The sequence below is a fragment of the Fistularia commersonii genome, chromosome 33 (assembly GCF_037954325.1).
Source record: "Fistularia commersonii isolate RoL2024-O1a breed Wild chromosome 33, RoL_Fcom_v1.0, whole genome shotgun sequence".
In the NCBI taxonomy this organism is placed as follows: Eukaryota; Metazoa; Chordata; class Actinopteri; order Syngnathiformes; family Fistulariidae; genus Fistularia; species Fistularia commersonii.
Genome location: NC_141316.1, coordinates 5,553,561 through 5,579,829, shown reverse-complemented (window position 1 = coordinate 5,579,829; position 26,269 = coordinate 5,553,561). Strand labels below are relative to the sequence as shown.

At 40.8% G+C, this 26,269-nt stretch overlaps 1 protein-coding gene across 3 annotated transcripts; it reads right to left on the bottom strand.

The window, feature by feature from the left end:
• frmpd2 (FERM and PDZ domain containing 2) lies at positions 1 to 24,615 on the bottom strand. Of its 3 annotated transcripts, none has more exons than XM_086140533.1 (30): positions 24,432 to 24,614; positions 22,336 to 22,460; positions 22,027 to 22,190; positions 21,245 to 21,310; positions 20,974 to 21,153; positions 20,801 to 20,876; positions 20,625 to 20,712; positions 19,594 to 19,768; positions 19,424 to 19,495; positions 19,156 to 19,330; positions 18,935 to 19,070; positions 18,711 to 18,849; positions 17,759 to 17,911; positions 17,493 to 17,678; positions 17,238 to 17,397; positions 16,949 to 17,147; positions 15,374 to 15,465; positions 14,618 to 14,698; positions 14,442 to 14,549; positions 13,862 to 13,978; positions 13,533 to 13,714; positions 11,654 to 11,752; positions 10,892 to 10,985; positions 8,328 to 8,413; positions 5,086 to 5,278; positions 3,596 to 3,810; positions 2,565 to 2,631; positions 2,352 to 2,481; positions 1,990 to 2,106; positions 1 to 1,536 (listed from the first exon to the last, which is right to left on the bottom strand). In XM_086140533.1, exons 2-28 carry the CDS (start codon positions 22,454 to 22,456, stop codon positions 2,444 to 2,446), a joined length of 3,462 nt encoding a protein of 1,153 aa, XP_085996659.1. In that variant the 5' UTR covers positions 22,457 to 22,460; positions 24,432 to 24,614; the 3' UTR covers positions 1 to 1,536; positions 1,990 to 2,106; positions 2,352 to 2,443. The 3 variants fall into 3 exon arrangements, with proteins under 3 accessions (XP_085996659.1, XP_085996658.1, XP_085996660.1); XM_086140532.1 differs by having other exon boundaries at positions 2,337 to 2,481; positions 24,432 to 24,613; XM_086140534.1 differs by lacking the exons at positions 1 to 1,536; positions 1,990 to 2,106; positions 2,352 to 2,481; positions 2,565 to 2,631 and having other exon boundaries at positions 3,599 to 3,810; positions 5,072 to 5,278; positions 24,432 to 24,615.
• Positions 24,616 to 26,269: the final 1,654 nt, after the last annotated feature.

The following is a 26,269-nucleotide window of genomic DNA, read 5'->3' as shown; positions in this document are numbered from 1 at the left end:
CAAAGCAGGTGAGACAACTCTGGTTAAAGGTAAATTTCAACATAAAAAACATCCATTTGGATGTATAAACAGAAATTGTGGTATTTTTATTTTATTTTGAAGGGAAGTAATGCGCACTAATCTAGCGGTCCATGTTGTAGACCGATGGGAAAATAAACAGGATTAGAAGTTTAAGCCCAAATAGACTGATTCATTCATCAAACAAATGAGATTTTTTTTTTTCCTCATATCAGATGTTGAAATGTGATTTATTGTGATCAGGTAATTACAAAACCACTAATTAATTAGATTAATTGTCTCGAGCAAGTTCCGTCCCGAGCTATTTGTTGACATAGAAAAATGATTAGTTTGGAAAACCTGTGGTGGAAATTTGTTCTGACCTCAATATGAGCCACAAATAAAACGAGCAGGGGTGTTATTGTGTCTGAGGCGGACACAAATCATAACTAGAGTCCTGTTATTTTATGACATCCATTGACATTTAGAAAAACTGGGACTGTCGTAAAATGACTTTAAAATTCTTAAACAAGAGGCAAGTGCGTCAGAAAGAGAAAGTCCTCTACGACTTCCTCTCCGGTTGGCAGCGGGCGACACTTAAACGTCGGAAAACCTCGAAGTCAGATAAATGTCAAAATTTAAGTTCCTATTTCATTTTTCTTTCTAAAATCTAACATTAATGTTCAACTTTTTTTTTTTTTCCATTGCACTTTGTCGGCGTCTCTAACGGTGTCTTCAGACCGACATGTCACCATGCAGCAGACAAATAAACACAATCTAAATTCCATTACATTTGAGCTGCGAATTTTAAAAAGAATTTTAAATTCAGATGATTTACACTTCAATAGGAAGTATGGTTGGAAATCACTCGACTCATTGATGTCGGCGAGGAAATCTATCTTCACTCGTCAGTCACCAACACGCACGGTGACCTCCGCTGCGGCTCAGGAGGTCAAGGCCGCGCTGTCCATCTCCTTCACTCCAGTCATGAATAAACAGAGGCCTGTGTATGGGTGTGCGTGTCCGTCAGGGTGATTACACGCACACATACGCACCGAAAAACACACGTGCATTTAAACAGCCCTGTACCGACTCCACTGGCATAATTAGAAACATTTGGGATCATTTGCAAAGGGAACACGAGTTCTGATGGGATCCAGATGCACTACTGGGTTTCACCGAAATACAGGAACCCTTATTTACGAGGGACCATTACTGGCTCCACACCCAGGGAGGTGTGTGTGTGTGTGTGTGTGTGTGTGTGTCTGGATTATTGAGATACTGCATGAGTATCTGCTACATTAAGTATTCTTAGTGATGGATTATACATATTTAAATGGTGGTTTTAAATAAGAAAATGGAGAGGGGCATAAGCATTTGTTTGAATTTTCTTTAATAAAGGATATAGGATTTTGTTTAGTAATTTCCTGATACAGTAAAGGTTATTTATGACCATTCTGGTTTGCCTCTGCTCATATTGTCTTTTGTAAATTGTCACACAGACACAAAACAGTCTTCATCTTTTAGTGTCCCCATTTCCTGCGAACAAAAACAGAAACAATTAGAGCAGAAGCCATAATGAGCTCTGTTTTCAGCACAGGCGTAGTGTGTGCTTACTTGCTGTGCAAGTTTGCCACCTTGTGGAATAAAAACAAACAGCTATCCAAGCTGACGACGCTGCATTCAGGCATTTTGCAGAATTAACAAACCCGGGATGTTACAGTTTATTCTTCCAGTAATGGAGCTTTAAAGTATTTATTCATATTTATTGAAATATTTGTAAAAAGCCACTGTCCTTCTCTTTCACTGTTATCCACTCATTCTTTTCATTTTATTTTCGTTTATATAATATACATCGTATTCTGTAAATATTCAAAGTGTTTATTGTCATATGTACAGTGTGGAAACGTGTTTCCTTGTATCACGAAATTTTGACTTTGCTCTCCACGGTGTATTTGGATATGAAATCCATCTTAAGTTTAATTCACTTACCTTTATTTCCAGAAATTCCCCCCGCAAATTTTGGGTTTCTCAAACCCTGCTGACGGCCACATTCAGGCCCCGGCCTCCTGCCGACGCTCGCAGCCTCTGATCGGATTGTGCAGTTGGCTGGCAACACAGAGAGGCCGGGGGTCAGGGTGAATATTAGAATAATGTTTGCCAGTATATGGCTGTAAGATATGACTCCTCACAAACTCATCAAAATCTGGAAAGGTGTCCTATATCTTTTGGCATAAAATAGTCTGAGGGCCTGAGGTTAATTTTCTTGAATATTAAGTAACAGGATGATATATTTTAGAATTCAAAGACCTCATATTGCTCCTAATAAGATAAATGACCTGGATTTTGTTTACAGATCACGATGCCAAGTCGTCATCTGCAGGTCCTGACTGGGCAGGAAGCAGCAAGTCGCATCTGAATATCCACAGCTTGCGGTTTGTGACGCTCATGTTCCAGTGAACTGATGGATGGACGGAATGATGCCTGCAGAAAAGACGTGAGGAAATTAAAAATAATGAGAAAATGCGTTTCTTTTCGTGTGCGTGCGAGAAAGTGCTCGTGTTTACCAGGCGCGGGGCGACAGAGAGTCAACCGGACCTCGGGAGGTGATGTCTTGAATAGTTTTAGCACCTTCTGCAGAGGGAGGAGAGGAATATGAATGGGCGTTCACACGGACACCTTTATTTTAAGAGGCAAACTGAAGACATTTTGTCATTAAGAATTACCTTTTTCACGTCACACACACACTTTGTTGTAAATCTCACCCTCGGTGTGTTCTGCTACAAGGTATATTTCACTGTAGATATATAATCATAAACACTTTTGTTGTGTGGACGTCTTCTGCTGGGCTGACACTAAAAGATTTTCAAGCCAGTCGGAAGGAAATGTAATAGTTTTACTGGATTTGTAGCGTGCGCTGTCATCTCTATTGTTATCTGAGCTGTTTTAGATCACTTAGTCTTGGGCTTAAGACAATATCAAACTTGTTATCAAACTTGTTTGATATTGTGGCCAAGTCTCTATGGTGATGTAACACAATCAACAGCCAAAAGATGAGCTCCAACTAAACCAGAAACAGGAAACACAGTCGACAAACGATCACCGGAGCAGTATTGGCGGCAGTGACGGTATTTGTTGTTGGTATGAACAAACGGGAACGGCGACGGACGTCTCGATCAATATGAAGCGTCCAGAAACAGGGGCGGATGTTGGAGCTGTTGGCAGATCGGCCCAGCTTGTCTAATTTCTCTCTAACGTCTCACGACGGTGTGGAGATAGAAAGGTCGTGGACTGAAATAGCAGAGGCTCTGCAAATACCCGATGAAACCATTGCTTTTTGGGAAAAAATGCTGAAAGAATCTCGTTTTAGTCTCGTAAAGTCTTTGTAAAATCTCGAGGCTGCGACTAAAAACTTGTCTCGAGATGTGAGAAGGTGTGATACGATAGTTCTCCACGAGTCTTTTCCAAGTCGTCTGGTGTATGGGTACCTTAACGCTGAACACGGTAATACACAGGAAGTCCCATGTTGCTAACGCCAACGCGTGGCGCACACACCGAACTTGGGGGTTAGTTTTATTATTAAAAATTATGCACATACTGGATAGGAAAGCTCTTTGAGCGACTGGCCGTTGATGGCCAGGAGCACGTCTCCCTCCTGGATCCTGCCGCTCAGATGGGCCGGCTGACCCGGGAAAAGCTGCTTTATCCGGATCAGGCTGCCAAAGTCCCGCGTGGGTGGGTCCAGTTCACACATGAGGAAACTGAAACCCAGGCCGTTGGCACTCTTGATCAGAGTGACATCCTGGGTGTTGTCTGAAGGTTGGGATGGCGGCGGCGGTGATGATATAGTTGGAGGAAGGGCAAGAGGTTAAGGGGAAGATAGGAGGGAAGGAAGGGGATGGAAGAAAAAGGGAGGTCAGTTAATAGCAAAGCAGGGGAGAATTTTTGAGCGCCAAGTAAAGATAAAGCCTTTAAAAAGTCATTTTTAACATGTAGGAAAATGGACATTGCTGTGTGTGTGTGTTTGTGTGTGTGTAATTGTGCGTACATATATGTGTACATTCAGGGTAGGTGAAAAAATGTCACATAGATATAATTTATTTATAAACCGTGATCATTTTTAATCATAAGGTCGCCCGATGGAATGCAGAAGGAGAGTCAGGTGAATAAAAGCAGATGGAAGGATTTGAATCAGCGAAAAAAAAAAAAAAGAATGTAGTTCGATAAAATGAATGGAAGGCTTGGATTTGCAGATGTGCCAAGCAGCAATATACAAAGCAGCGACACAGGACTGACTTAATAAGGCAGATAAACAGGAGTGTAATTGTTTTTAAAGTGTAAAAAAAATATATTCAGGATTTGTTTGCTTGAGCTACGGTAACCTCCAGACTTCCCGAGTTTCATGTTTCCAACACAAAACATACAATGCTATTTCTGGTCCTTTTCTATTTTGCTAGCCTGGTTTCAGTCAAACGTCGCAACAAAACAATGTTTCATACATCCATGGGATTTTAACAAAGCTGCCATCAAGCTTGACAAATAAGTTATGTTAAATAAAAGGAACAGCCAGAACAACGGAAACATTATTTGTGCGTCTGTGGCCACTGGTTGACACACAGAAGGACTTCAGTAAAGACATATAATTGCATACACTAAATAACTGTGAAAAATAAAAAAAAAAATGAACTGACAAATAATTCTTGGGAAACCTTGATATCCTCATAAGAGGAACGACACGGAGTGGAAAAGTAAGTGGCGAGCTTTACGCGGGAGGAAGATGACAGATATAGTCACAAGCCGAAGGATAAGGGAAGGAGACCAGAAGGATAAGGTGAGGAAGGTCGGGGTCGTCTCGGGGAAGATCAGGATGAAGGAAAGGAAGTGTGTGAAAGTTCACATTCAGGGAGTCGGACGTGTGTGATCGGGTACCAAAGCCACCAGATTAGAAATGTCAGGTTTTTTTTTCGTAAGCAGCGTTTAGTCCCGTGGACCGTTTTCAAAATGTGTAGTCATCAAGGGCTAAGAAACAACGTTTCACATTGTGTGCATAGCGAGGCATTGATCCGAACCTGACCTATCGTCTCCTACCATCAGTGACAAAACCGTATTCCTGGGGCCGGTCCGAGGCAGTTTGCGGCGTCTGAGCGGCAGAGGAGGAGTTGTTGACTGGCCTGCAGGGGAGTGGATCCATGCTGTGGGTCGAACCACTGCTGACGGTGTCGGCGCTCAGGGAGACCCTGGGCAGGCTCATCGGCTCCCGCTCCAAAACCAACTTAACCACCTGTGCGGATAAAAGAGGGGAGGGACATCAGGTGTGGCCGGAAAAAAGGGATGAGCATAAAAGAACGTGTGGTTAAGGGGAATACGGCTGCTAACATGCCATAATATGAACTGTTAAGAAGGGGAAAATAAATTAGTTATATCTACGATGGAAAAAAAATAGCGTTTGCAGCATTTGTCAAAAACCCCTTTCGAGTTAATCTGCAGTATGTGACGCTTTCAGTAAACAGCTCACTTCCGAAAATACATCTTGTCCAAGTACCACCTTCTGCTAGTGAGCTGATGAATGACTTTGGCTCCGGATCTAACGGAGCCAAGACGATGTGCATTGAGTCAGCAATTTTAATCTCATTCGAGGTCCTCATTTTTTAATCATCTCCCCATTCATGCTAATAATTTTCAGATTCTATCTCTGTGCCCATCCGCGTGATTACCGAACAACTACAGCTCTTTACAAATGTTATGATTGACATCCCGGCCTCTGAGAATAGCAAAACACATTTTAATTCTTAATAATTCTTAATTACTTAATCAACCTTTTACATATCTAATCATTCACTTCTTAATAAACTTTTTTTTACCCTATTGTTGTCCTTTAGGAAGACTGTTTTAACACTTGAAAAAGATGCACTTGTATTGACATTCATGGAATCCAATCAGACTTAATGTAACTGTTGAGAAGGGAGTGCCACAGGGTCACATCTGAGACCTTTTTTTTTTCTTTTTGTTGTACCGTAATTTCCGGACTATAAGCCGATACTTTTTTCCACGCACCTTGAGCACCGGGGCTTAAACAGTGATGCGGCTAATTTATGGTTTTTTTTTTTTTTTGGGCAAACAAACTTCATGTTGCCAAAAACATGCACATCGGACCAATGAAGTTACCGTGAAATTCTGAATCCGTTCAATTCCGAGACTGAAGAAAATGACTTCTATGATTTTCAGGCGTGGGAGGAAGACGATTAGCGATCAGCTGGAGCATTACAAAGCAGGGATAGAAAACGTATGGATGGATGGACTTTTTCTTTGTGTTCATTATTATTATTATTATTTTTTATCAGCCATGTTTCAGGCGCTGTTTGGAAAAAAGCATTTCCAGTACGTATTTGTGGATGTTACCGGAATGTATTTTAATTAAAAGTTAAAAAAGTTTCTGTCTGACCTCTCTCTGTGTAAATAGCTCATGTTACAACGTGGACACCTGTGGCTTCTAGACAAGTCCAGCCACGTATGTGCACATATATTTATCGATTTATTTATTTCTAGACGGCGCGGCTTATATTCAGGAGCGCTCAATGGTCTGGAAATTACAGTAAATAATAATCTCCCTGCTTCCTGTTTTGGCTGTCAGGTATTTTTGTATACTATAGAATATATACTCATTATGTACTATAAAATATACTTATATTTGATAATAATCTACAAATGCACAGTTACTGCCACACTTTGGTAGCTTTTAATTCTTGCTTGGTTTATGAAAGAGCAAACAACTGCTGATAACTACTGTGCACTTGGCCTTGATGACTCCACAGAGATGAATATATCTTTGTCAATAATGTGTTCTTTTCTTTTATAAACATAAGTCATCACACTGTTCCTTGTGACTATATTGGACAAAACAAATATTGTTGATTTAGACATTTTTAAGTGTCTATAATTGATTGATGTTGTGTAATATCGTTTTTGCAGGTTGAACTCATCTTTGCTCTATGTACAACCAGTGATGTGCAGTCAGTAGAGGCAGGGGAGGCCGGGCCTCCACATAGCTTCACCATTTTTTTTTTTTTTCAAAATCGCAAAAAAAATCACATTTACCGTTCGAATATGAAGAAGAGACGTGCGGTGACACGGCAACCAGTTGATCCCTCTATGGATTGCGCAATGATTCTGCTAACTGTGCTGCCATGCTATGCACTGAGACCATAGTGCTGTCTCTGTGGATGTCACTATTAAAAAAACACTTTTAACATTTTCACTAAATTTCCATAGTTTAGCTGATGTGTCTAATGTTTTTTGTCAACAACTGTAACGTGTTTCTCGTAATCTTAAAACGACTGCGAAGAGACACTAAGTGAGGCACTAAGTGAGGCACGCAGTGACAGTGCCTCATGGTAGGGGGCACCGCTGATCCCTGGGATCCCTCTTACTACTCGGATACAGAATAATAGAATTAGCAATAGCAAGCTACAGTAAACAGTTAGCAAGTCAAGTGCAGCCATCCAGCAACTATTTTTCCCGATCGGGCTGTATAGTTCACAAACGGTGAGGGATGAATGTAAATCTCCTGAGCAGCTTCTCAATTTTTGGCCCAGCAGGATCTCATCCAAACTGTTCCTGAGGTGACAAAATTGCTCCGGCCGGTGGTCACCGTTCCGGCTACGACAGCATTGGTTGAGCGTCATTCTCAGCACCGAAAAGACTCAAAACATTCAGTCGGAACAGGACCGATCAAGGACGACTATCTTCACTGGCAGCGATTTCCATTGAGACAGAGAGACCTTTAAAACTGAAGAAAGAAACTGAAGACTTCTACAAGCAAGTTATCGATGCTTTTCTTCAGAAGGAGCGGCGCATGGACTTCACTTATAAGTAAAGGTAAGAGATAGTAACGATTTTTTTTCTATTCTACAGTTTGTGTATGTAAAGAATGCTGATATGATATTTTAAACAAAACACGTCAACTGCTACCAATAAAATGGTGAATAAGCTACTCTGTGGGGTTCAGATGTTTGTAAATCTGACTCTTATGACGTCAGTGCCTCACCAGTCATGAACCTCACCGCACGTCACTGTGTACAACAATTGCCTCAAAGAGCCAAAAGACATGGAACGATATCTAGTACTGTTTGTGTTCTTATACAACCAAGGACACACACAGCAACATTTCTCCCTTGTTCCTGAAACAACCGAAAATCTCTCAAATACAAAACTATCTCCGATTCGAACAGTATTGTTTTGTAATTTGATGTGTTTAAACAGGTCGTCCGCAAAGACCGAACCTTCCTGAGGTGCGGCAACACTTGTGGTAGTTTCGTAAGACCGGCTTTTACCTCGCCGGTTTTGCTGAGACACCCCACCGCCTGCTGGTAGGTGAAACCCTGGAAAGCGATCCCGTCCACCTCCAGCAGTCTGTCTCCTGGAAACAAGGCACGGATCAGAACAAGCGGATTCATTTCACTTCTTCATTCCAGTGGTTTGTCAAAATGTATCCCCTGCAGGCTTGTTGAGAGAGCTGCATGAATTGTAGATTATGTTTTTTTCTTGCCAACACGTGAAGCAGTTTGTCTCTCGGGTGGAAACTTGTACGGTACGTTCACCCCGCTGCTTGCAGAAAAGAAAAAAAATAGAATAAATGTTATTACTTTTTTAAGAGTAGGGCTTGATAGAAATAATAATTGTGGTTTCAGTTTTGCAAGCTAGCGGTATTTAGTAATATGGCTCTTTTTTGGGGGGGTGACTTGCTCAAACTTCAGAGATTTGAACCGTGGCGATGCCTGCTTTTTCTCAAACACGATAGAAATGGATGGAATTTGCTGGAGGTGACAAAAAAATAAATTGAAAAATCCCCCCTGATGTTTCTGTCCATAAGTCCCAACTCTGTCTGCTCACGATCATTCTCGAAATCGGTTGGGAACTTTTTTCTTTCGACCAAACAATGCACTTATCCGTCTGAATGATACTGCGCCTGCGGATTATCTTGCACGTTAGTCGAGATCTCTGTTTTGTCTTTCTGTTTGCTTCTTTTTAATTTGAGCTGTCCCTCCTTGTTAAATCAAGGTTTTCCACATCTTTAGCTCGCTGGACGAAGGATTGTCAGGTTGTATTGCAGTGAGTGAAGGCAGGTGGACCCCAGTGCCAATGTCAGCAGACAGGTTTATTTCTGGAACTAAAGCTACAACCCAGGATCCCCAAACAGGCAATGTGAGTAGACATGACAAACAAACCATAGCCCTGAATTAAACGGGCAAACAAAGTCAGGGTCTGCGATATCAGGAAGGTTCAGAGTGTGCAGGATATCTTTAAACGAGCCTGAGCAAACAACTGTGTGCAAATGTTGCCGAAACCTTAATGTTCAGCTCGAGAGCGACAAGGCAACGGGCGACAAGTCATTTCCAACTGAAGCTCGAAAGATGAGGCTGTAAACGTAAATCCAAGGCTGGGTTGCAGGGTTGATGGACTTTAAGGATGCTTTCTTAGAATTGATATAATGGATGAATATGAAATTGAATTATGAACGGTGTGAGTGCTTGTAAACTGTGTTGTATGTATGTATAATTTACGCATTTGATTATTTTCTTTATTTCTAAATGGATTGATGTAAGACAGGTCGACAAAATTAGCTAAACCTGCTGCTTAAACCTTCTCAATAGAGTTAAGTTGTTTTGGGATGTTTTTTGAATTCTTATATGAAAAACTGTTTTATTGTTTCTTGTTTGTTTATGTTTAAATCTGATGAGAATACATTGTCGTTTATTTATGTATGTATATGACTCAAGTTGAAAAAAATAGCTTTCCACTTCCTTATACTGTGATTTTTGTAGGCCTACAAACTTGATAGGTTTGTGAGAAAAGCAGATTTTTAATTTGTGTTCAAATCAAAGTATTTTGTTGCCAGGGATCTAAGTTTAGGTTTTCCAAATGCAGGTTTTTAGCATGTGTGAGTTATCATAAACTTGGACGGAACTGATCTTAAAAGAATAATAATACCATTTTGTTTTAAAACAGTTGGTTCAGAAAATAACTGTCTCAATTATGGCAACAAAATAATATTACTAATCATTGTTTGATGACTGATGAATATTTTTTTTTTATAGGAAGGTCCCGCTGTGTGTTTACTGAAAGCCAATCAGGAACATTATCGACTTCCTTCCAGCTGAATATTTTTGGGAGCAAATAAAAAGGTGAGTGCGCGCACACACACACACACACACACACACACATACACACACACAGTATTTTAGATTAGCAAATTTTATCAAGGTAAACATCTTAAAGGCTTAAATCCAAAAACTGAGGTCAAGTGGATCTCCCTTCCCGTCTCAAACATACTGTAATCCGCTCCAGATCAGGTTTTGCTCCCAGCATTAGTTGTGACAGCGATGTGCCTCGCCGGAAGGTCAATCACGTTTGTGACCCCAAAAACCCAAGGTTTAACCTGAAGATGCTTTACTGGTTTCCAAATCCTGCTTTGTCTACTGAAGCAGCCAAGTGGATCTGACGACTAGGAAAAAGAACCAAAGCGTTTTAAAAAAATTGCAGAACTAATGGGATACATGGACACAGGTAGCCGGGGAGTAGATATGACACAAAAGTTGTGAATGGTTTCACATTAAACTATCAATTGCATTTAAATTGTCTCATATGTCTCTGATTTTTACAGTTAGATTATAAGAAGTCACATAGTTTACCATTGCGTCCATTGTGTACTTTTTCCTTTTTTCAAAAAAAAAACAAAACTTTTAAGTATATCCCTTGGTGTCTTCTTGGTAACAAAAAAAAAAAAAAGGTTTTATACAAATATGAAACTTCAATCATCCCATTCCTGGAGTGCAACGAATAACCAGTGATTTTTTTCATTTTCACCATGAGGTGTATGACGGCTGGGATGGCTCACCTGCGTGCACACGTCCATCTCTCTCTGCTGCTCCGCCTGCAACAAGGCTCCTGATGTAGAATCCTCCATTCGGGAGGTTGGTGTCAATACCACCCTGCATATCAGGATTTCAAGTGAGTGTTTCTCAACTTAATACAAAAACAACAGCGTTGATTTACTTTCCAAAGCATCGTGAGACATTTCAAAGTGTTTTCATCTTAAAATAAAAAAAGGTGAATGAACGTCATCACCGCCCGTGCCTGAAGACCAGCACTGATCAGTTTAAGTGTGATCTTTTCTCTCTAATCTTGTCAGGTGACCCACTTGTGAAGATGAGTTGTCCTCATAACCTTCCTTGACGTTCAGATTCTTACAGCTGGATTTAACCCATACATAAGACAGATGCACAGCACTAAACAATATATAAATAAAAATTAGTTTTGTGCCATTGCTTTTATTTTGTGTCAAAATTTAGTCTTAATTATGATAATTATAATTTATAAATTATGTAAGCATATATATATATATACATTATAATTGATTAAATTCATCAATTATAATTAGGTTTTTTATTATTTTTTTCTTGAATAGCTTCTCAAACAAAGCTGACAGGTTTAATGAATATCATGACACACTTGATTTTTATTTTTTAATTCTCCATCAAAACGACATGACAAAACACATAGACCGAACACATAAAAATATGAATGACGTGTTCAGAATAAATGTATCATAATTCAAATCTGATGTGTGATATTCATGCCAAATAGAATCCAACCTCACCGAGATACTGATTCCTAAACTTCCTGATATCTTCCTGACCTCCACGGTGACCTCCTTCGTCCTCGCACAGTTAACGGTGGGAAGGGGTGGGGAGCCTTCCTGAAACGTCATTTAAACATTGACATTGATCACCAGCACATTCATTTTATTCACTTAAATGGATTTACGGCAGTATTAGATAAGCAATGAATATTTATCACATTTAAAAAGAGCATAATTCAAATTCCGTAATCTGTAATTGATGTGACGGCAACTGAAATTGGAATGTGAAACATCCTGCGTGAAAACCACATGTGGCAAAAAAAGAATGTTTATATTCCACTATTATAGAATACAGGACTGTCTCAGAAAGTTAGAATACTGTGATAAAGTTCTTTATCTTCTGTAATGCTATTACAAAAACAAAAATGTCACACATTCTGGATTCATTACAAATCAACTGAAATATTGCAAGCCTTTTATTGTTTTAATATTGCTGACTATGGCTTACATCTAAAGAAAACAATCCTATCACAAAATATTAGAATATCATGAAAAAGTCATTTTTGTTTTTTTAATTGCATTACAGAAGATAAAGAAGTTTGTCACAATATTCTTTTTTTCTGAGACAGTCCTGTATAGAGACCAGGACAACTCCCATATGTGCAGTAAAAATGAATGATATCACTATTTTCCTTTTAAATTATTTTCTCATGTTAAATCATTAACTCAGTCTTTCACAATATACGTTGGCTCGTTTTCTGTCTTCCGAAACGTAAAAGAAATGTTTCAAGGATCTATTTGAAAGTTATACCCACGCATGCAACATTCAAATCTACTTGATATATTTGGCGACTCCAACAGTGAACATAAATCATATGTTAGATATCATGTCGATAACAAATATATTTGATTGATAAAATGCATCTTCAAATTCCCATTTTTTGCATGAGTGTTGAACTTTTTTAAAATTTTATTCTATTATACGTCCAATTATTATTATTATTATATTATACGTCCAAAGTCCAGCCCGCGGGCCAAATGCGGCCAGTGTTCCGGCCTGCACCCTCTGTCATAAAATTAATCATAAAATCCTATTTCGTCCGGCAGCCTGTCTTTGTATTTTCTATTTTTAATCTGAGTCTAAAATTGAAAAAATGAAACACACTGCATTTCTCCTTTTTTTGAAAATGAGTAATACAAGGATTCATATGGCCCACTATCAGTGTGATTCCTGTTCACATGTTTTGAATGTTCATGGTGAGCATTTCATAGTGAATAATATGTAATGTTTCAAATGAACCTAGATATGTTTAATTTTTCTCTTTTTTTTTTTTTTCCCCAGACTTTTTCCTTTTATGTGGCATTCAAATGTGAAAGACAGAGTGATTTGGGTAAAAACTTTACATTTGTGATCTGTGTGAAGACATGAAAACTATGCCATTTTCAATCCAAAAAAAATCATGAAATAGTTCATTTGCATTTAATGTTAATGGTTCAAAGAATGTCAGGCAGAATGGTCGGTCCTCACACGTTTTCACCCAACCAAATACGGTCCTCTTTGCAAAAGGTTTGAACACCCCTGACTCACAGTAAATGAATTTTTATCTATAAATGCGCTTACATTTTCATACTCGGAAACAATACAAACGCAACTTTTTTCCAGCCTACTTCACAGATACCTTTGTCTCCGAGTCTCTGCCCTGAGATCCGCTGGCCTCTTGCTTCCTCATGTTTTGCGTCCTGAAGCCTAATTATGTCTGACAAGTAATTGGATCCAGCAAGGACTTAAGTAGGAGGCGCAGCCGCCTACAGAGGGTCTTAAATGCTTTATATCGCTGAACATCCTTAAATAATTACAACTAAAGATAGCGCCGCGATATCGGCCAAAGTGTATTACCTGCGAGCCGGGGACACGCACTTCTTGGGGAACGTGCAGCCTGTTGCTGGTCTTTGCCGTCGTCATGGCGGCAACGACAGCATCCACGCTGTCCTCACCCGATCGTCCATCTGTCATCAGCTGAGTCTGCGACTCGTATTTCCTCAACGCGGGGGAACGGAAATTGTTGGGACTGAAGGAAACTGAGGGGGTGAAGAAGAGATAAATAATTCAATTTTGTTATCATGCAAAATACAACGGGGATGAAAACTGCATGAATTACAGAAGTCATGCAAAGCAAGAATAGACCGAAATAGATATTTTAAATGAAACAAATGTTAGCGATGCACCTTTTGGCTGTGAGACAATCAGCTGCACCTCCTCGGGGCTGCTCTGCATGACCTCTGCTGCCTCGCTGAAGGTAACGCCCTCCAGGCTGATGTGGTTCAGAGAAATCAGACGACCACCTGGGGCCAAAGGTCACAGTGAAAGTCCGGCAAAAACGGCGACTCCAAAATCCTGCACGTGGATTTATTTAAATCTCTCTCAGCCTGCGCTTTGCCTCATTTTCTTTTCTCAAACAACCATTTCCGTCAAATTAACCATCTTCTAGACGACACCGGTAATCATCAGACAGTTCTTTGGGCAAGTTTTGTCTGTATTAATATTTCTATGATTTGAAAAAAAATACAAATACAGTAAAAATGGTTGCCATTTATTTACTTTTTTTTTAATACATTTTTTTATACATTTCCTACTATTATTCATTATTATTATGTTTTACTTGAAACAATTTCCTTTGGGATAAATGAAGTTGTTGTTGTTGTTGTTGTTCTTCTTCTTCTTCGTCTTCTTCTTCTTATTCTTAAATGTGTAAATAAATAAAATATGGATATAAAAAAAACCTGGGAGATAATTTTGAGAACCAACCTGGCCGAATGCGCCCGTCCTTGTCAGCAGGTCCGCCAGGCACTACGGAGGCGACAAAAATGCCCAAGTCGTAACGTCCCACTGTGTCCTCGCCCACGATCACAATACCTGGACGGAAAGGGTTAGTGATCAGTGTCGTAACGGTGATTGCATAAAACAATAAAACTGATCCTTACCCAGGCCCAGCTTGGGATCTTTCTTCAGACAAACACACAACACCTCTCTCTCCGAAGATGACCCCATTTTAGTCGGGGTCTCTGCAATACACAAAGATGCTGTAACACGTGTATGTATACATGTTTTATGTATTTACTGATCTGTCCTGCACACACACGTTACTATACAATACCATACTAGTTTAGTAACCGCAGGTAGCTGCTGTCTTAATTCCTTAATTTATGTACTATTTAATATCCATTTCAACTGTATTTTTTTATAGCGTAACATTCTGTACATTTCCTCTTGTAAATCATGTCCATAGATCCCGTCCATAGTTTGCCAGATTTAATGCGCATATCCATCGTTATATGTACATAATATCCAATCTGAAAATCATCTGTCTATTATTGACGAAATAAACATGTCTGACCGTTAATTTATTTATCTGCAACTGCTGCTTTTTTTGCACTTCTGGTTGCATGCAAAACTTGCTTTTTGTTGCGCTGAACCTGTACATACGTAATGACAATAAAGTGGAATCTAATCTAGTATTTTAAAGCAAAACAAAAACGGAAACCGACAACAACCACAAGCTGCCTGCACGTTTCCCACTTGCACTCTTCTTAGCATACTGGACTGATAATATGAGAAATAACATGAAACCTCATCTGATAATCCAGCTTTGGTTGTTGCCATTTAATCAGCGAATCGTCTAGATTATCTCAACCACCTTACGAGGGTCTTTTAAAGCTAAATTGTATGTTTTGAGGTACCTCTGGCTGCCGGGGAGGCTTCGGAGCCGCTCCTCTGAGAGCAGGCCGGGGAACGCATTCCAGTGCTGCTGCGTTGGCTGCTGGAGCAGGTGCTGCAGGGCATACGTACGGGTATTGTCAGTGAGGGAAGAGCTCTGTGCTAATAGATAATTATGTTGCCTCTGCTATGGACAAAATAAAAAAACCTTGATGTATAAAATGGGTTGAATCTCACAATGACCAAATAACAGTGACAATCCACCAAAGCAACAGCACAGGATAGATTTAATATCTGCTATAAAGGGGTGAGTTTAGTGAAATGTTCATAGAATCAGAGTCAAAAATAAGAGTATGTGGCAGCAGCCCTTGAAAACATTGACACTTTCACAAGTCTTTCACAGAACGGGAACCTTCAGGGGGAATTCTGAGGAGGCGAAAGACTTCACTCGGATCTAAGAATCTGCACACATCGTGTGACACACAGCCGATCCAGTAGACGGATGACAAATGGTGTGTTTCATCCCAAACGATGACAGCAGACATTCGTTTTAATCCTCTGATAGAAAACAATAACAAAAAAGGAATTTCTGCTATCAATCATATAGGAAATCAATGATGATGCTTCATTGCTGTGGTTAAGGTCTAGTAAGTTTACAATACCAAAAATTCTGGGTGAGGTTTTTGGGATGGATCGGGGTTTTGTTTTTGCTCTGAACTAGAGCTGAAAACGATTAACAAAAGTACATCTCACCCCGCAAGACCGCAAACACGACCACTAGCAGCAAGAGGAAATAATTCTAAATTATTATTTTAATTACAATTTAAAATGATTTGAAACCGTGTGTTTTTTTTTTCCTTGACATGTATCAATGAAAACAGTTTAGAATATTAAGACAAACAACACTGAGGGATGTTACCAAACAAGTAACACTTGGAGTGAAAAAATAAACACGGGGGGAGAAAACGCTGGGAGAGGCAGTCACTTTTCTGCTGTCCCCAGATCTGCAGATAGTAGCAGAGGAACCTTTTTTTTTTTTTTTTTTTTTATATCCCCGCGATGTAATTTTATCTCTCTCAGGGGCAAAACAAAAATAATGTGTGCTGACAAATGGGACAAAGAACAGGCCCTGTTCTCAAGGGTGGTAACCCAGTCTGCCCCAAACAAGCAAGGGGGCGGGGCCTGAGCGCCATTGATGCAAAAGCAGGAGAACGTCCACCCTTTCAACGTCTCTTTCAACGTTCTATCCGAAAAATCTGCAAAATTGTAAACCGTCTAAATGGAGTGTTTATTGACCAAATCATGTGAGGATCTGTAGGGCAAAGTCTGACTCGACTCCGAATCACACTTTATTCCTCAAAATGAAATCTCTCTCTCCCGGAGGCCACGGATCACTTCACAATGGCTATTTCACTAAAAAGGCCGGTGATCACGAGACGGATCGTGCAATTTATTGATTTTCTCGTCCATCATCTACTCAATCTTGTTTTTGCGAGAGTACATTCTAACAACCTTTAAATCAGATGTCGCCATGGCAACCGAAAAAACATCATCCCTCGGGGTGTGCCGGGGCGACGTCGGAGAGCCGATGACTCTACCTCTGCTCATTAAAACTCTGGCGCTGCTGTTTGAAGCGGTCCTCCATTCGGGCGCTGATGTCATCACACAGCTTGGTCAGGGACTCGGCGTGAGGCGTGGTCAGGCCGCTGTCGTCCTGCGGAGTCTCCGAACACACCGAGGACTTGAGCCTGCTGCTGTGGCTGCGACACGCCGTCGCGTACTGCACGATGTTGTCGTCTAAGGAGCAAAAGCAACCTCCCCTCATTAAACAGAAACTTGTCGTTTTATAGCTATTTGGGCGAGTTTTAAAGCTCTCCGAGGACTGACCCGAGACCAGGTTGTGGCTGAGCTGTCTCGAATTCATTTCGTTGTTGAACTTGTGTTGGGATGAACAGAGGTTACACAGGTATTTGGCAATCTTCGACCTCTCCGCGATGAAGGTGTATTTCTTCCTACTGCCCCGGCTCTCGATCACGAATTTCCGCTTCTGCGGTACCACGGAGGAGATGAATGGGACGATAATAAAATAGCTCACATTATCACGTCATGGTTTTGTTTAGGATGTGAAAAGTTCCCACTTACATTGGAAGAGATGGTCGCCGTCTCCCGCCAATAGAAAGTCTGACCGGTCGATCGGAAACCATCCTTCACGTCATACACAATGACACCTTTGGCACAAACCCCGAGGACAATTTCCCCCTCGATGGGCCTCTTTTCACGGCTCACGCGGTGGAACAGCACGCCGTATTCCGGCAACTGCTGACACACCTGTTGGGAGAAAACTAGCAATGGTTAGCGCTGGTTCCCCTTCTTGGTCGAAGTGTACATGGTTGTGATGGATGTGTCACCTTGAGGAACTCCAGTTCCGCTTCGTCCGGGAGCATCTGAGCATTGTTGGTGTGAAGCCGCAGCAGCTCTGCCTGAATGTAGGGCAAGGCACGTTTCTCCATCACACTCTTGGAGACATAATGGTCGGGGCGGTGGTAATTCCTTCCATACACCTTAAAAAAAATAAGAAACAACAGGAGTAAGGATTTAATTTGCATAAAGTACGGTAATTTTGTAGCAGGGAATATTTCAAGGGAATAACGCAGCACATTTAAGAGGACACGAGTTGCACTGGTGACTGTGGGAACTGAAAAATTTTAATTTCCTGCAGCTCTGTTAAATCTTAGATAATAATCCTGATGACATCATTCTGAGATCATTCTGGGAAATATAATTTTTTAACGATTTAATAGCAGTGTAAATCAGAGACTCAAGGTGATATGGTACCAACTGAGGACATGAGCATTGTTATAGAGGCTTTGAATCCCTTGAAATATCAAGAGCTTTCTGCCCTTATGTTATTAACAAGGGAATTAGCTACATTGTTGGTAAATTTCAAAATATTTATGCCAGGAACAAAATGCAAAAAATGAAAATAAGTAAAAATATCATAAACATGGAAAAACATCCCTTAAATTTTACAAAAAAAATACAAAAAAAAGCCAGAAATAAAAGAAAATAAAAAAATGGCTACATCCAAGACCTTATCGTTAACTGTTATAAAATATTTCAAAAAGTCCACTTGAGTTTCAACAAAAAAAAGCAACAACAATGTAATATTGCGCCATTTCATCACTTCAAGTGTGAACGCCTGCGTACAGGTCTCTGGTACCTTATTATTTTTAAACGAAAATTTAATCTAAATGAAAATTCATTTACGTGTAAGCTCCTGTAGAACTCCTCCAACCAAGGGAGAGCCAGTTTTGTGGATTTCATGTTTAATTAGAATACTTAAGTGACGTGGTGCACCACCTCAGGCATGCAGTCTCCGTATTCGGTCTGCAGGGCCAGAGCTCCCAGGTAGAGTGCAGTCTCCTCGTGGCAGGACAACCTGTCTTCCAAAAGGTCTCTCCTGAGCTGGAGGTAATACTGGTGGCGGGTCTGTTTGTGCCTGACGGGGCAGAACGCGGAAGGGACTCTGGATGAATAAAGATGCGGTTTTCGGAGCTGGTGAGAAAAGGGAGATGAATACTTACAAAAGAAGTGAAATGTCATTGACGAAGAATTTGACCCTGAAGAAAAGGACAAAGGTGGCTGAAGGCACTTTCTTCCAGCATTCTGGAGCCACTTTGGAAATCTTTGTGTCGTTATCCACAAAGAAAAATTCAGTATCTGGCAAGAGAAAAGACAAGACGCGGGTCAGCTGACTAACTCAGCTCATTCTCCTATTATTTTTTTTAGATCTCTCCTTATTTACCATCGGTGTAAGCAAGGCCGAAGTAAAAGTGCTCCACCAGATTGGCGTGAGCCACTATCATGTCAAAGACGTCGCCCCCTCGAGTTTTCACCTCACATTTTACCGCTATCTTCTGACCATTTGGCATCACCACACTCAGCTCCCTCTGAGTATTGACAGATTTTCCCCTCTTTGACTGCAACGAAAGGTTGAGTAATTGAAAAGTAGATTATGTATCTTTAAGTACAGCTGGGCGAATAACCTCGTTTTTTCTTTTCCAAGAACTCACCACAATGGAACCCGGCAGGTCCAAGATAACCAATGGCTCGTCTAACATTCTAATAAACTCCGGACCCATGTCCTGCAACAGGATGTAAAGCAGTAAACAGCATAACTTATGCTTTGGATTTTAACAAAAGAAACCCTATGTATTTAATGATCTAATAAAAACCAACTGACCTTGGCTTTCTTTTCGTTCAGACTCATCGTGGACTCAAACTGCGAGAGAGATCTGGATGCAGCCCGGCGACTTCCGTCCATGTAGGGACTGCAAGGGCTGCGATTCAGCTGCCAGCTGTCATAACTCTCCCTCTGTCGACCTCCCGCCGGAGTCCTGGGAAGAAACGAGTTCTCCCTGGGGGCAGGCGAGATCCGTCACTCATGAGAAAATGGTTTGACGATCACAATATAAACATCCAGTCACAGTAGTTTATCTCCTGCCCTCTTTCTCTTGCTTTTGTTTAGCCAATCTTGAATTAAATGTGATGTATTCAGGAGTATGTTTTGTCCTTCTCCATGTTTACGTAGCGCTTTCAATCAAACTGAAATAAGGATTAATGGGACGACTGCGGCTCAGTTGGTTGGCGGTTCGATTCCCAGTTCATCCTGCCTGTCCAAGTGTCGCTTGGGTGAGGCAATGAACCCCTATGGCAATCCCCCTTGTCATCGGTAAGTCTGTGTGTGAATAGTGGATGCAATCTAGTGTAAAGTGCTTTGGTAAACCATTAAAGGGAGAGACTGCACCACAATACACACACACACACACGCTTGCATGCATACACACACTTCAGTGTTACAACCAAGAAACACACACTGTCTCTCAAATACAACGGAGGGGATGGGTTTTATCTTGTGATGCTCCAGGTGATGAGAAGCATTTGATAAAACACTACATAGCTGTTTGTGTTGCAGAAGTCATAACTTCATTTATCAAGATAAAACTATTTTGGTTAAACCACAACAGATGTCTGTTACTGTCTTGAGAACCCAGACCAGACAGCTGGAAGAAAAAGACCGACTGTTGAGGGTTTTTTCATGTCCTTTTTTTCTTTTTCTTTTCTTTCTTTAACTTTTTTTTGGCTGTTTTCAGCACAACAATGTTTCATTGATGCCAAGCCCTCCCTCGCCTAATATGTCCAATCCATGCATCTGAATCAATTACACTACACACGCAACATCACTTGAAATAAGAGCTCTTTTTGTTCTCATACCCGGTGGGTTCCTGTGTGTACGATGCTCCGGAGAAGGTCCTGGAGATCTTCTTTTTTAGCATCCAAGTTGAGTTACTAAAAGAGCCCTCTGAAAAAAAAAAAATGCATTCAAATACTTCATAAGAATTTTTTTTTTTTTTTACTGTGGCTTGAATGAAATTGAATTGATTTCTTACTGTGCAGTCTGTCTCTGATGATCATACTGCGATCGGTCAGCTGCGATCCATTTTCACCAATGGACACGTGATCAATCTGCATTGATTCATTGTCAAGCCCAAAATAAATTCGAGGATATATTGTTGAAGCAAACACAAAAAAAGAAGCCCAAGAGATTGCATCCAGCACTCACTGAGTTTCTGTAGACGTCCTCCACCAGCTGCCGGACCAGCCGCTCTGCTGGAGGCAGCATTGAAGTCTTGTGGTGGAGCTCACAGGTCTCCAGCACCGTCAGGAGATCTGTCCGTCTCACCACCACGTCTTCACACATGCTCAGCAGCAAACATTCCAGCTCTGCACTCAGCTGGACCGGCTGGAAGAAATGCAGAGACATCAAACCATCAGAAAACCGGGGGGGGGATAAGAATTTAATGTTAGATTGGAGGAGGGATGGAGAAACTGACCTGATTCTGAGGTAGCTGATAATCCAAGCACCAGTACAGAGTCATTCCCAGCGAGTATACAAGCATCTAAAGAAGAGGACCGAAAATCAACTTCATTACAACTTTTTTTTTGCACTACTGTTATTTTGCACTGTCACAGAGAAAAAAAAAAACAAAAAAAAAACATCATGATGCTGTTGTGAAAAACAAAACAAAACAAAACAAAAAAACATCATGCTGCTGTTGTACCATATACCATTATAGTATTAATTACTGACCTTTTACACTAAACTGTTCAAAAAAAAACAAAAAAACCTCTGCTGCCACTCTATATTCAAATTATATACACATATACATATAAATACATTTACATATATCAGTCTTCATGCTATTGAATGTGTCATCTTTTCACCTTACCAGTAGTTTGTATCTGCGTGCACTTCATTCCTTATAGTTTAATATTTACTGTTTAATGGAATAGTTCACTTTACTGTTTGCTTTGCACATTATTATTTTGTTAATTTCATGTCCCCGTGAGATTGTAAGAAATGCCTTCTTGATTCCTCTGTATGTCTAGTACATGTGGAGAAATTGACAATACAGCTGACTTTGACTTGACTACTGTTTAATGATAAATTTGTGAAAAATGTCACATCACAGGACAGTAAGTCTGGGTGTTCAATATTAAATCCAGCAGAATTACTTAGACATTGCTTAGACATTTTTCAGTCTAAACATTTAATGAATTAATTTCAGTGTTTGTTAAAGGATATTTTATTGATAGCAATTCAGTCTTTTCATACTTTTTCAGCTGCTGTCCTGGTGGAACCCGGGTGACCGTGGTGAACCTCGGGTGCGGTGAAGGAGGCCACGTCTTCATATCGGGTACAGCTCTTAAAGGCCAGACTCCCGTTGGCTGACAGCAGCACTGAGCCCGGGCTAAGCACACTGGACATGCTGCTTGAGACTAAACACAAAGCACAGCAGACACTCGTCACACTGGCCAAACTTCTGGATTTCATGACGTGAGCAATATTAATACTTTGAAGCATAGCGGCTGGGTAATCAGGTGAGGTTGCTGGAAGGGTATTTGAGGGGAATTATCTGTTTACCCTTTTTGGAAACATCCAGCAAGGCATCAGCAGTTGCCAGGAGCAGACACCAGACCTCATCCTCTTCTAGCGGTGATCCCCGGGCCTCCAGCACCTCTGCCAGGGTCACAAACGTACCCATCGTTCTACGAAGAGGATGCACAGCATATAAAATGCACGCCGGGCTCATAGCTCGATAGATGAAATAATGGTTTGATAAATCTAATGTCAGCCCGGCTACTCCAAATGAACATTGGGGAAGGATTATTTAGAGACATTAAAATGCTGAGACATGCGAGAATGTTTAAAATGAAAACCAGGTTGAAGCTGAGCTGATGTTCAACCATACACAAATATTTTATTAGAATTATTTCAGCCAGGTGTTTCCTGAATATATCTAAATGACAATACTGGGTGTTTTAGTGAAAAGATGGGTAAATAGAAACTGTGGGAAAAAATTGTTTGTAGCTTCTCCTGTCAGACATGAGAGAAGGACCATTATATACAGTGTGTCAAATACTATGAGCAAACATGAGTTGTGTGTGCCTTCAGCTTGAGCCAATGACAGGAAGGGATTAGCAGGGTGTAAGAGGATGTTTTACGGTGTCATTTCTCAACAAACACGATCACTAGAACACACAAGACTCCTGCCGCGTGGAAAGTAAGGGACGGTGAACATTGAGGTCAGGGATTCAGACAGACAATAAGATTAGAGTTGTGGCATTAGATCTAAATGGGAGACAAATCTAACACGTCGCCTTGTGACTTCACTTTTCCTGTAAAACTCGCGTAATAGTGGAGACGTTTTGTAACACGTATAAATGCATCGAGTGGGGATCTTAAAACATGTCAGGACCCGTTAAAGTAGATAAATGTCAACAAGCTGTGCTTTCGACACGGACCAAAACACTGCATAGCAAACCACAGCAAATAAATAAAGTAATAAAAACAAATCTGAGGCAGGAAAAGCACCTATGTCATTACACAAAGATTTAAAAGAGTGGCATTCCTTCGGGAAAACGGAGAAGAAGAATATAAACATAACAGGCTTTGTCCTCTGCAGTGATAGAAATAGCTTTACTATCAAGCTCTTATTCAAAATTTGCTACATCCTGTGGCATTTGAAAAATCTACTGTGAATAACCAGATTTACATGAGGTGTTTACAGTAGTCTGGGTTGTAACGCCAGTAATCTGTATTTTCTTTATTAGTTTGATAATGAGCTTAACGTCAGGATGTTGGTGCAATTGTCCCCAGGAAGCATCTTATTATAACAGTATTAAGAGGCAGAACAATTGAAGAACGTTCATTGTTGCTCACGTAGACTATTTTTCCACCAGAAATCAATATCAACAAGCCTTTTTTGATGCAGATCATGTTCTTCAAGGCCTGTCAATGGAGTGAAAATACAGCAGTGCTAAGATGAGCATAACTAAACCCTCTTTGTGATATAATTCAAAGATAACCTTAGGTGACCGATACATGCGATTAAAGCATGCCTGTTTCATAATTGTATCCAACACGTCTGTTTATTTATATCTACATTTACAGCAAGAACTCAGTGTTTTTTTAAAGTTGTATTGTTACCTTATTACAACATCTTTCAGATTTTTACATGTTCCTGAAAGGCTATCAGTCAGCTTTAACAGGTATGTGATGACCAATTGGTGTTTAGTTTATTTCCCATCACATGAGGAAAAAAGCAAGTAAGGACATTTTAATGCATAAGGTGATTCGTAATAGAAATGTAGACCACGGATAGCTGGACATATGACCGGAACTGATAAATAGCCACGATTTGAGGAGGAATAAGGTGTTCAATTGAAAAAAAAATGCAAAACCCTCAGGATGTGTTTGGAATAGTATCAGACATTGTCAGAGGTATTTCATCTATCAGGAGAAACGTGGTGTAACAACACACAGGCTCTATTTCTTGGGGGGGCAAGTGGCCCTTGAAGGACCCTCTTCCTCCTCCTTCAAAATAAATATTGCCCTGCTACTTTGCCGTAGATCCCAAGACACCCATGACGTAACAAAGAAATAAATTGGCTGAGATGGCTTGAATATGTCAAAGTCAAACTTAAAAATCTATTTATTTTAAGTGTAATGAGGCCTACCTTATTTCATCCGCTATCTGAAGAGACCCCCTCCACCCCACCCCATTAAGTTCCTGAAGACATCCGTCTCCGCGGATCTAATCCTCTCCGTGGTGAGTCTGTCATTGCGCCTCCGCCCTCCTCCTCCTCCGCCTCCACCTCCTCCTCGCCGCTGCGGTGCTCCAGTCCGTCATGACAGTAGCGTTTCCCCGCGACCCGTCGGTTTCCCCCGCCAAGGAGACCCCATCAGCTCGATAGCACCATTCCCACAGTGTTGTTTCTGCACTTTCTGTCCGTTTTCCTAACTATTTTTAGCCCTTAAGCACATAATTGGATTTACTGGGTGAGCTGACGGCAGATGGGGCGACGCTCCGCCTCCGTCGGCAGGTGGATGTGATGTTTCAACCACAGGTGACACATTCATCGTCCCACTTTATGTAAGCTTTCCATACATAAAGGGGACCCTAGAGAACAATGGGGGTCAATGCTCTGTTTGACCGGAAAGAAGAGCATTTTAGCTTCTCTCAGAAAAAAAAAAAAATCCTGTTATATTTTTATGAGTTCACTTGCAGGTGATTGTCTGAATATATAACAGGAGACGTTTGGCCTATTTTTCTGTTCTTAAAAAGTTTCAAGAGTTCCAGAAGGTGTCGGATCACCTTTGGCCTCATGGTTTGGCCTCATGGTTTGGCCTCATGGTTATGCCACGTTTGTATGTAAAGTAGGTTGTCAAGTGATGTAATTAACGTAGTGGCAGAAGACATTGAAATTAGCCTAAAGAAAAGGTCAAAGTCTATGTTATTGTGTTATTGTCAACACTTCTTTATGTTTCAAACATGCAGAGGATTGAATTTGCATTACTCTAAGACCCACGGAGCAGGACGGGAAAATTATAAACATCGCAGACAAGTGTGACGAAAGGCATGAAGTCGAAAAATGTTGAGTTACAGTGATTTAAATTGACAGCATTAAAAAAAGAGTGCAGATGCAGATGTAATTCTTTCAAATTGCATGTTGTTTGATTTTTAAACCACGGACGTTAAACCCAGTCAGCTCCAGGGATATAATCATTCATTCATTTACTTTTCCACTTGTCCACACAGCTGTCATTGGGGTTTGAAGTGGGGCTGGATCTGTTGCATGTTGATCGCAGGGCCACGTATGAGACCCACAACCATTGGCTCTCTCATGGGTCTCCAATGAACCCACTGCATGTTTTTGGACTGTGAGAGGAAACGAGAGACTCTGGAGGAAACCCAAACACAGGGACAACATGCAAACTCCACACAGAAAGACCCCTTGTTGGGATCGAACCAGGAACCTTGTTGCTGTGAGGCTGAAGTGCACTTAGGATAAATTAATATTTTATGATATATTAAATGGGAAATTCTTCTTCTTTGCCTTTCAGCTTTCCCTTCAGGGGTCGCCACAGCGAATCAACCATCTCAATCTCAACCTATTCTCTGTATCCTCCTCTCTCACACCAACTATCTTCTTATCCTCTCTCACTACGTCCATAAATCTTCTCTTTGGTCTTCCTCGAGACCTCCTGCCTGGCAGCTCCAATTCCAGCATCCGTCTACCAATATATTCACTCTCCCTCCTCTGTACATGACCCAACCATCTCAGTCTGGCCTCTCTGACCTTCTTTCCAACACATCTAACATGTGCTGTTCCTCTGATGGACTCATTCCTGATCCTATCCATCCTGGTCAGTCCCAAAGAAAACCTCAACATCTTCATCTCTGCGACCTCCAGCTTTGCCTCCTGTCTTTTCATCAATGTCACTGTTTCTAGCCCATACAGCACCACTGTCTCACCACTGTCTTGTCCACCTTTCCTTCATTCTGGCTGACAGT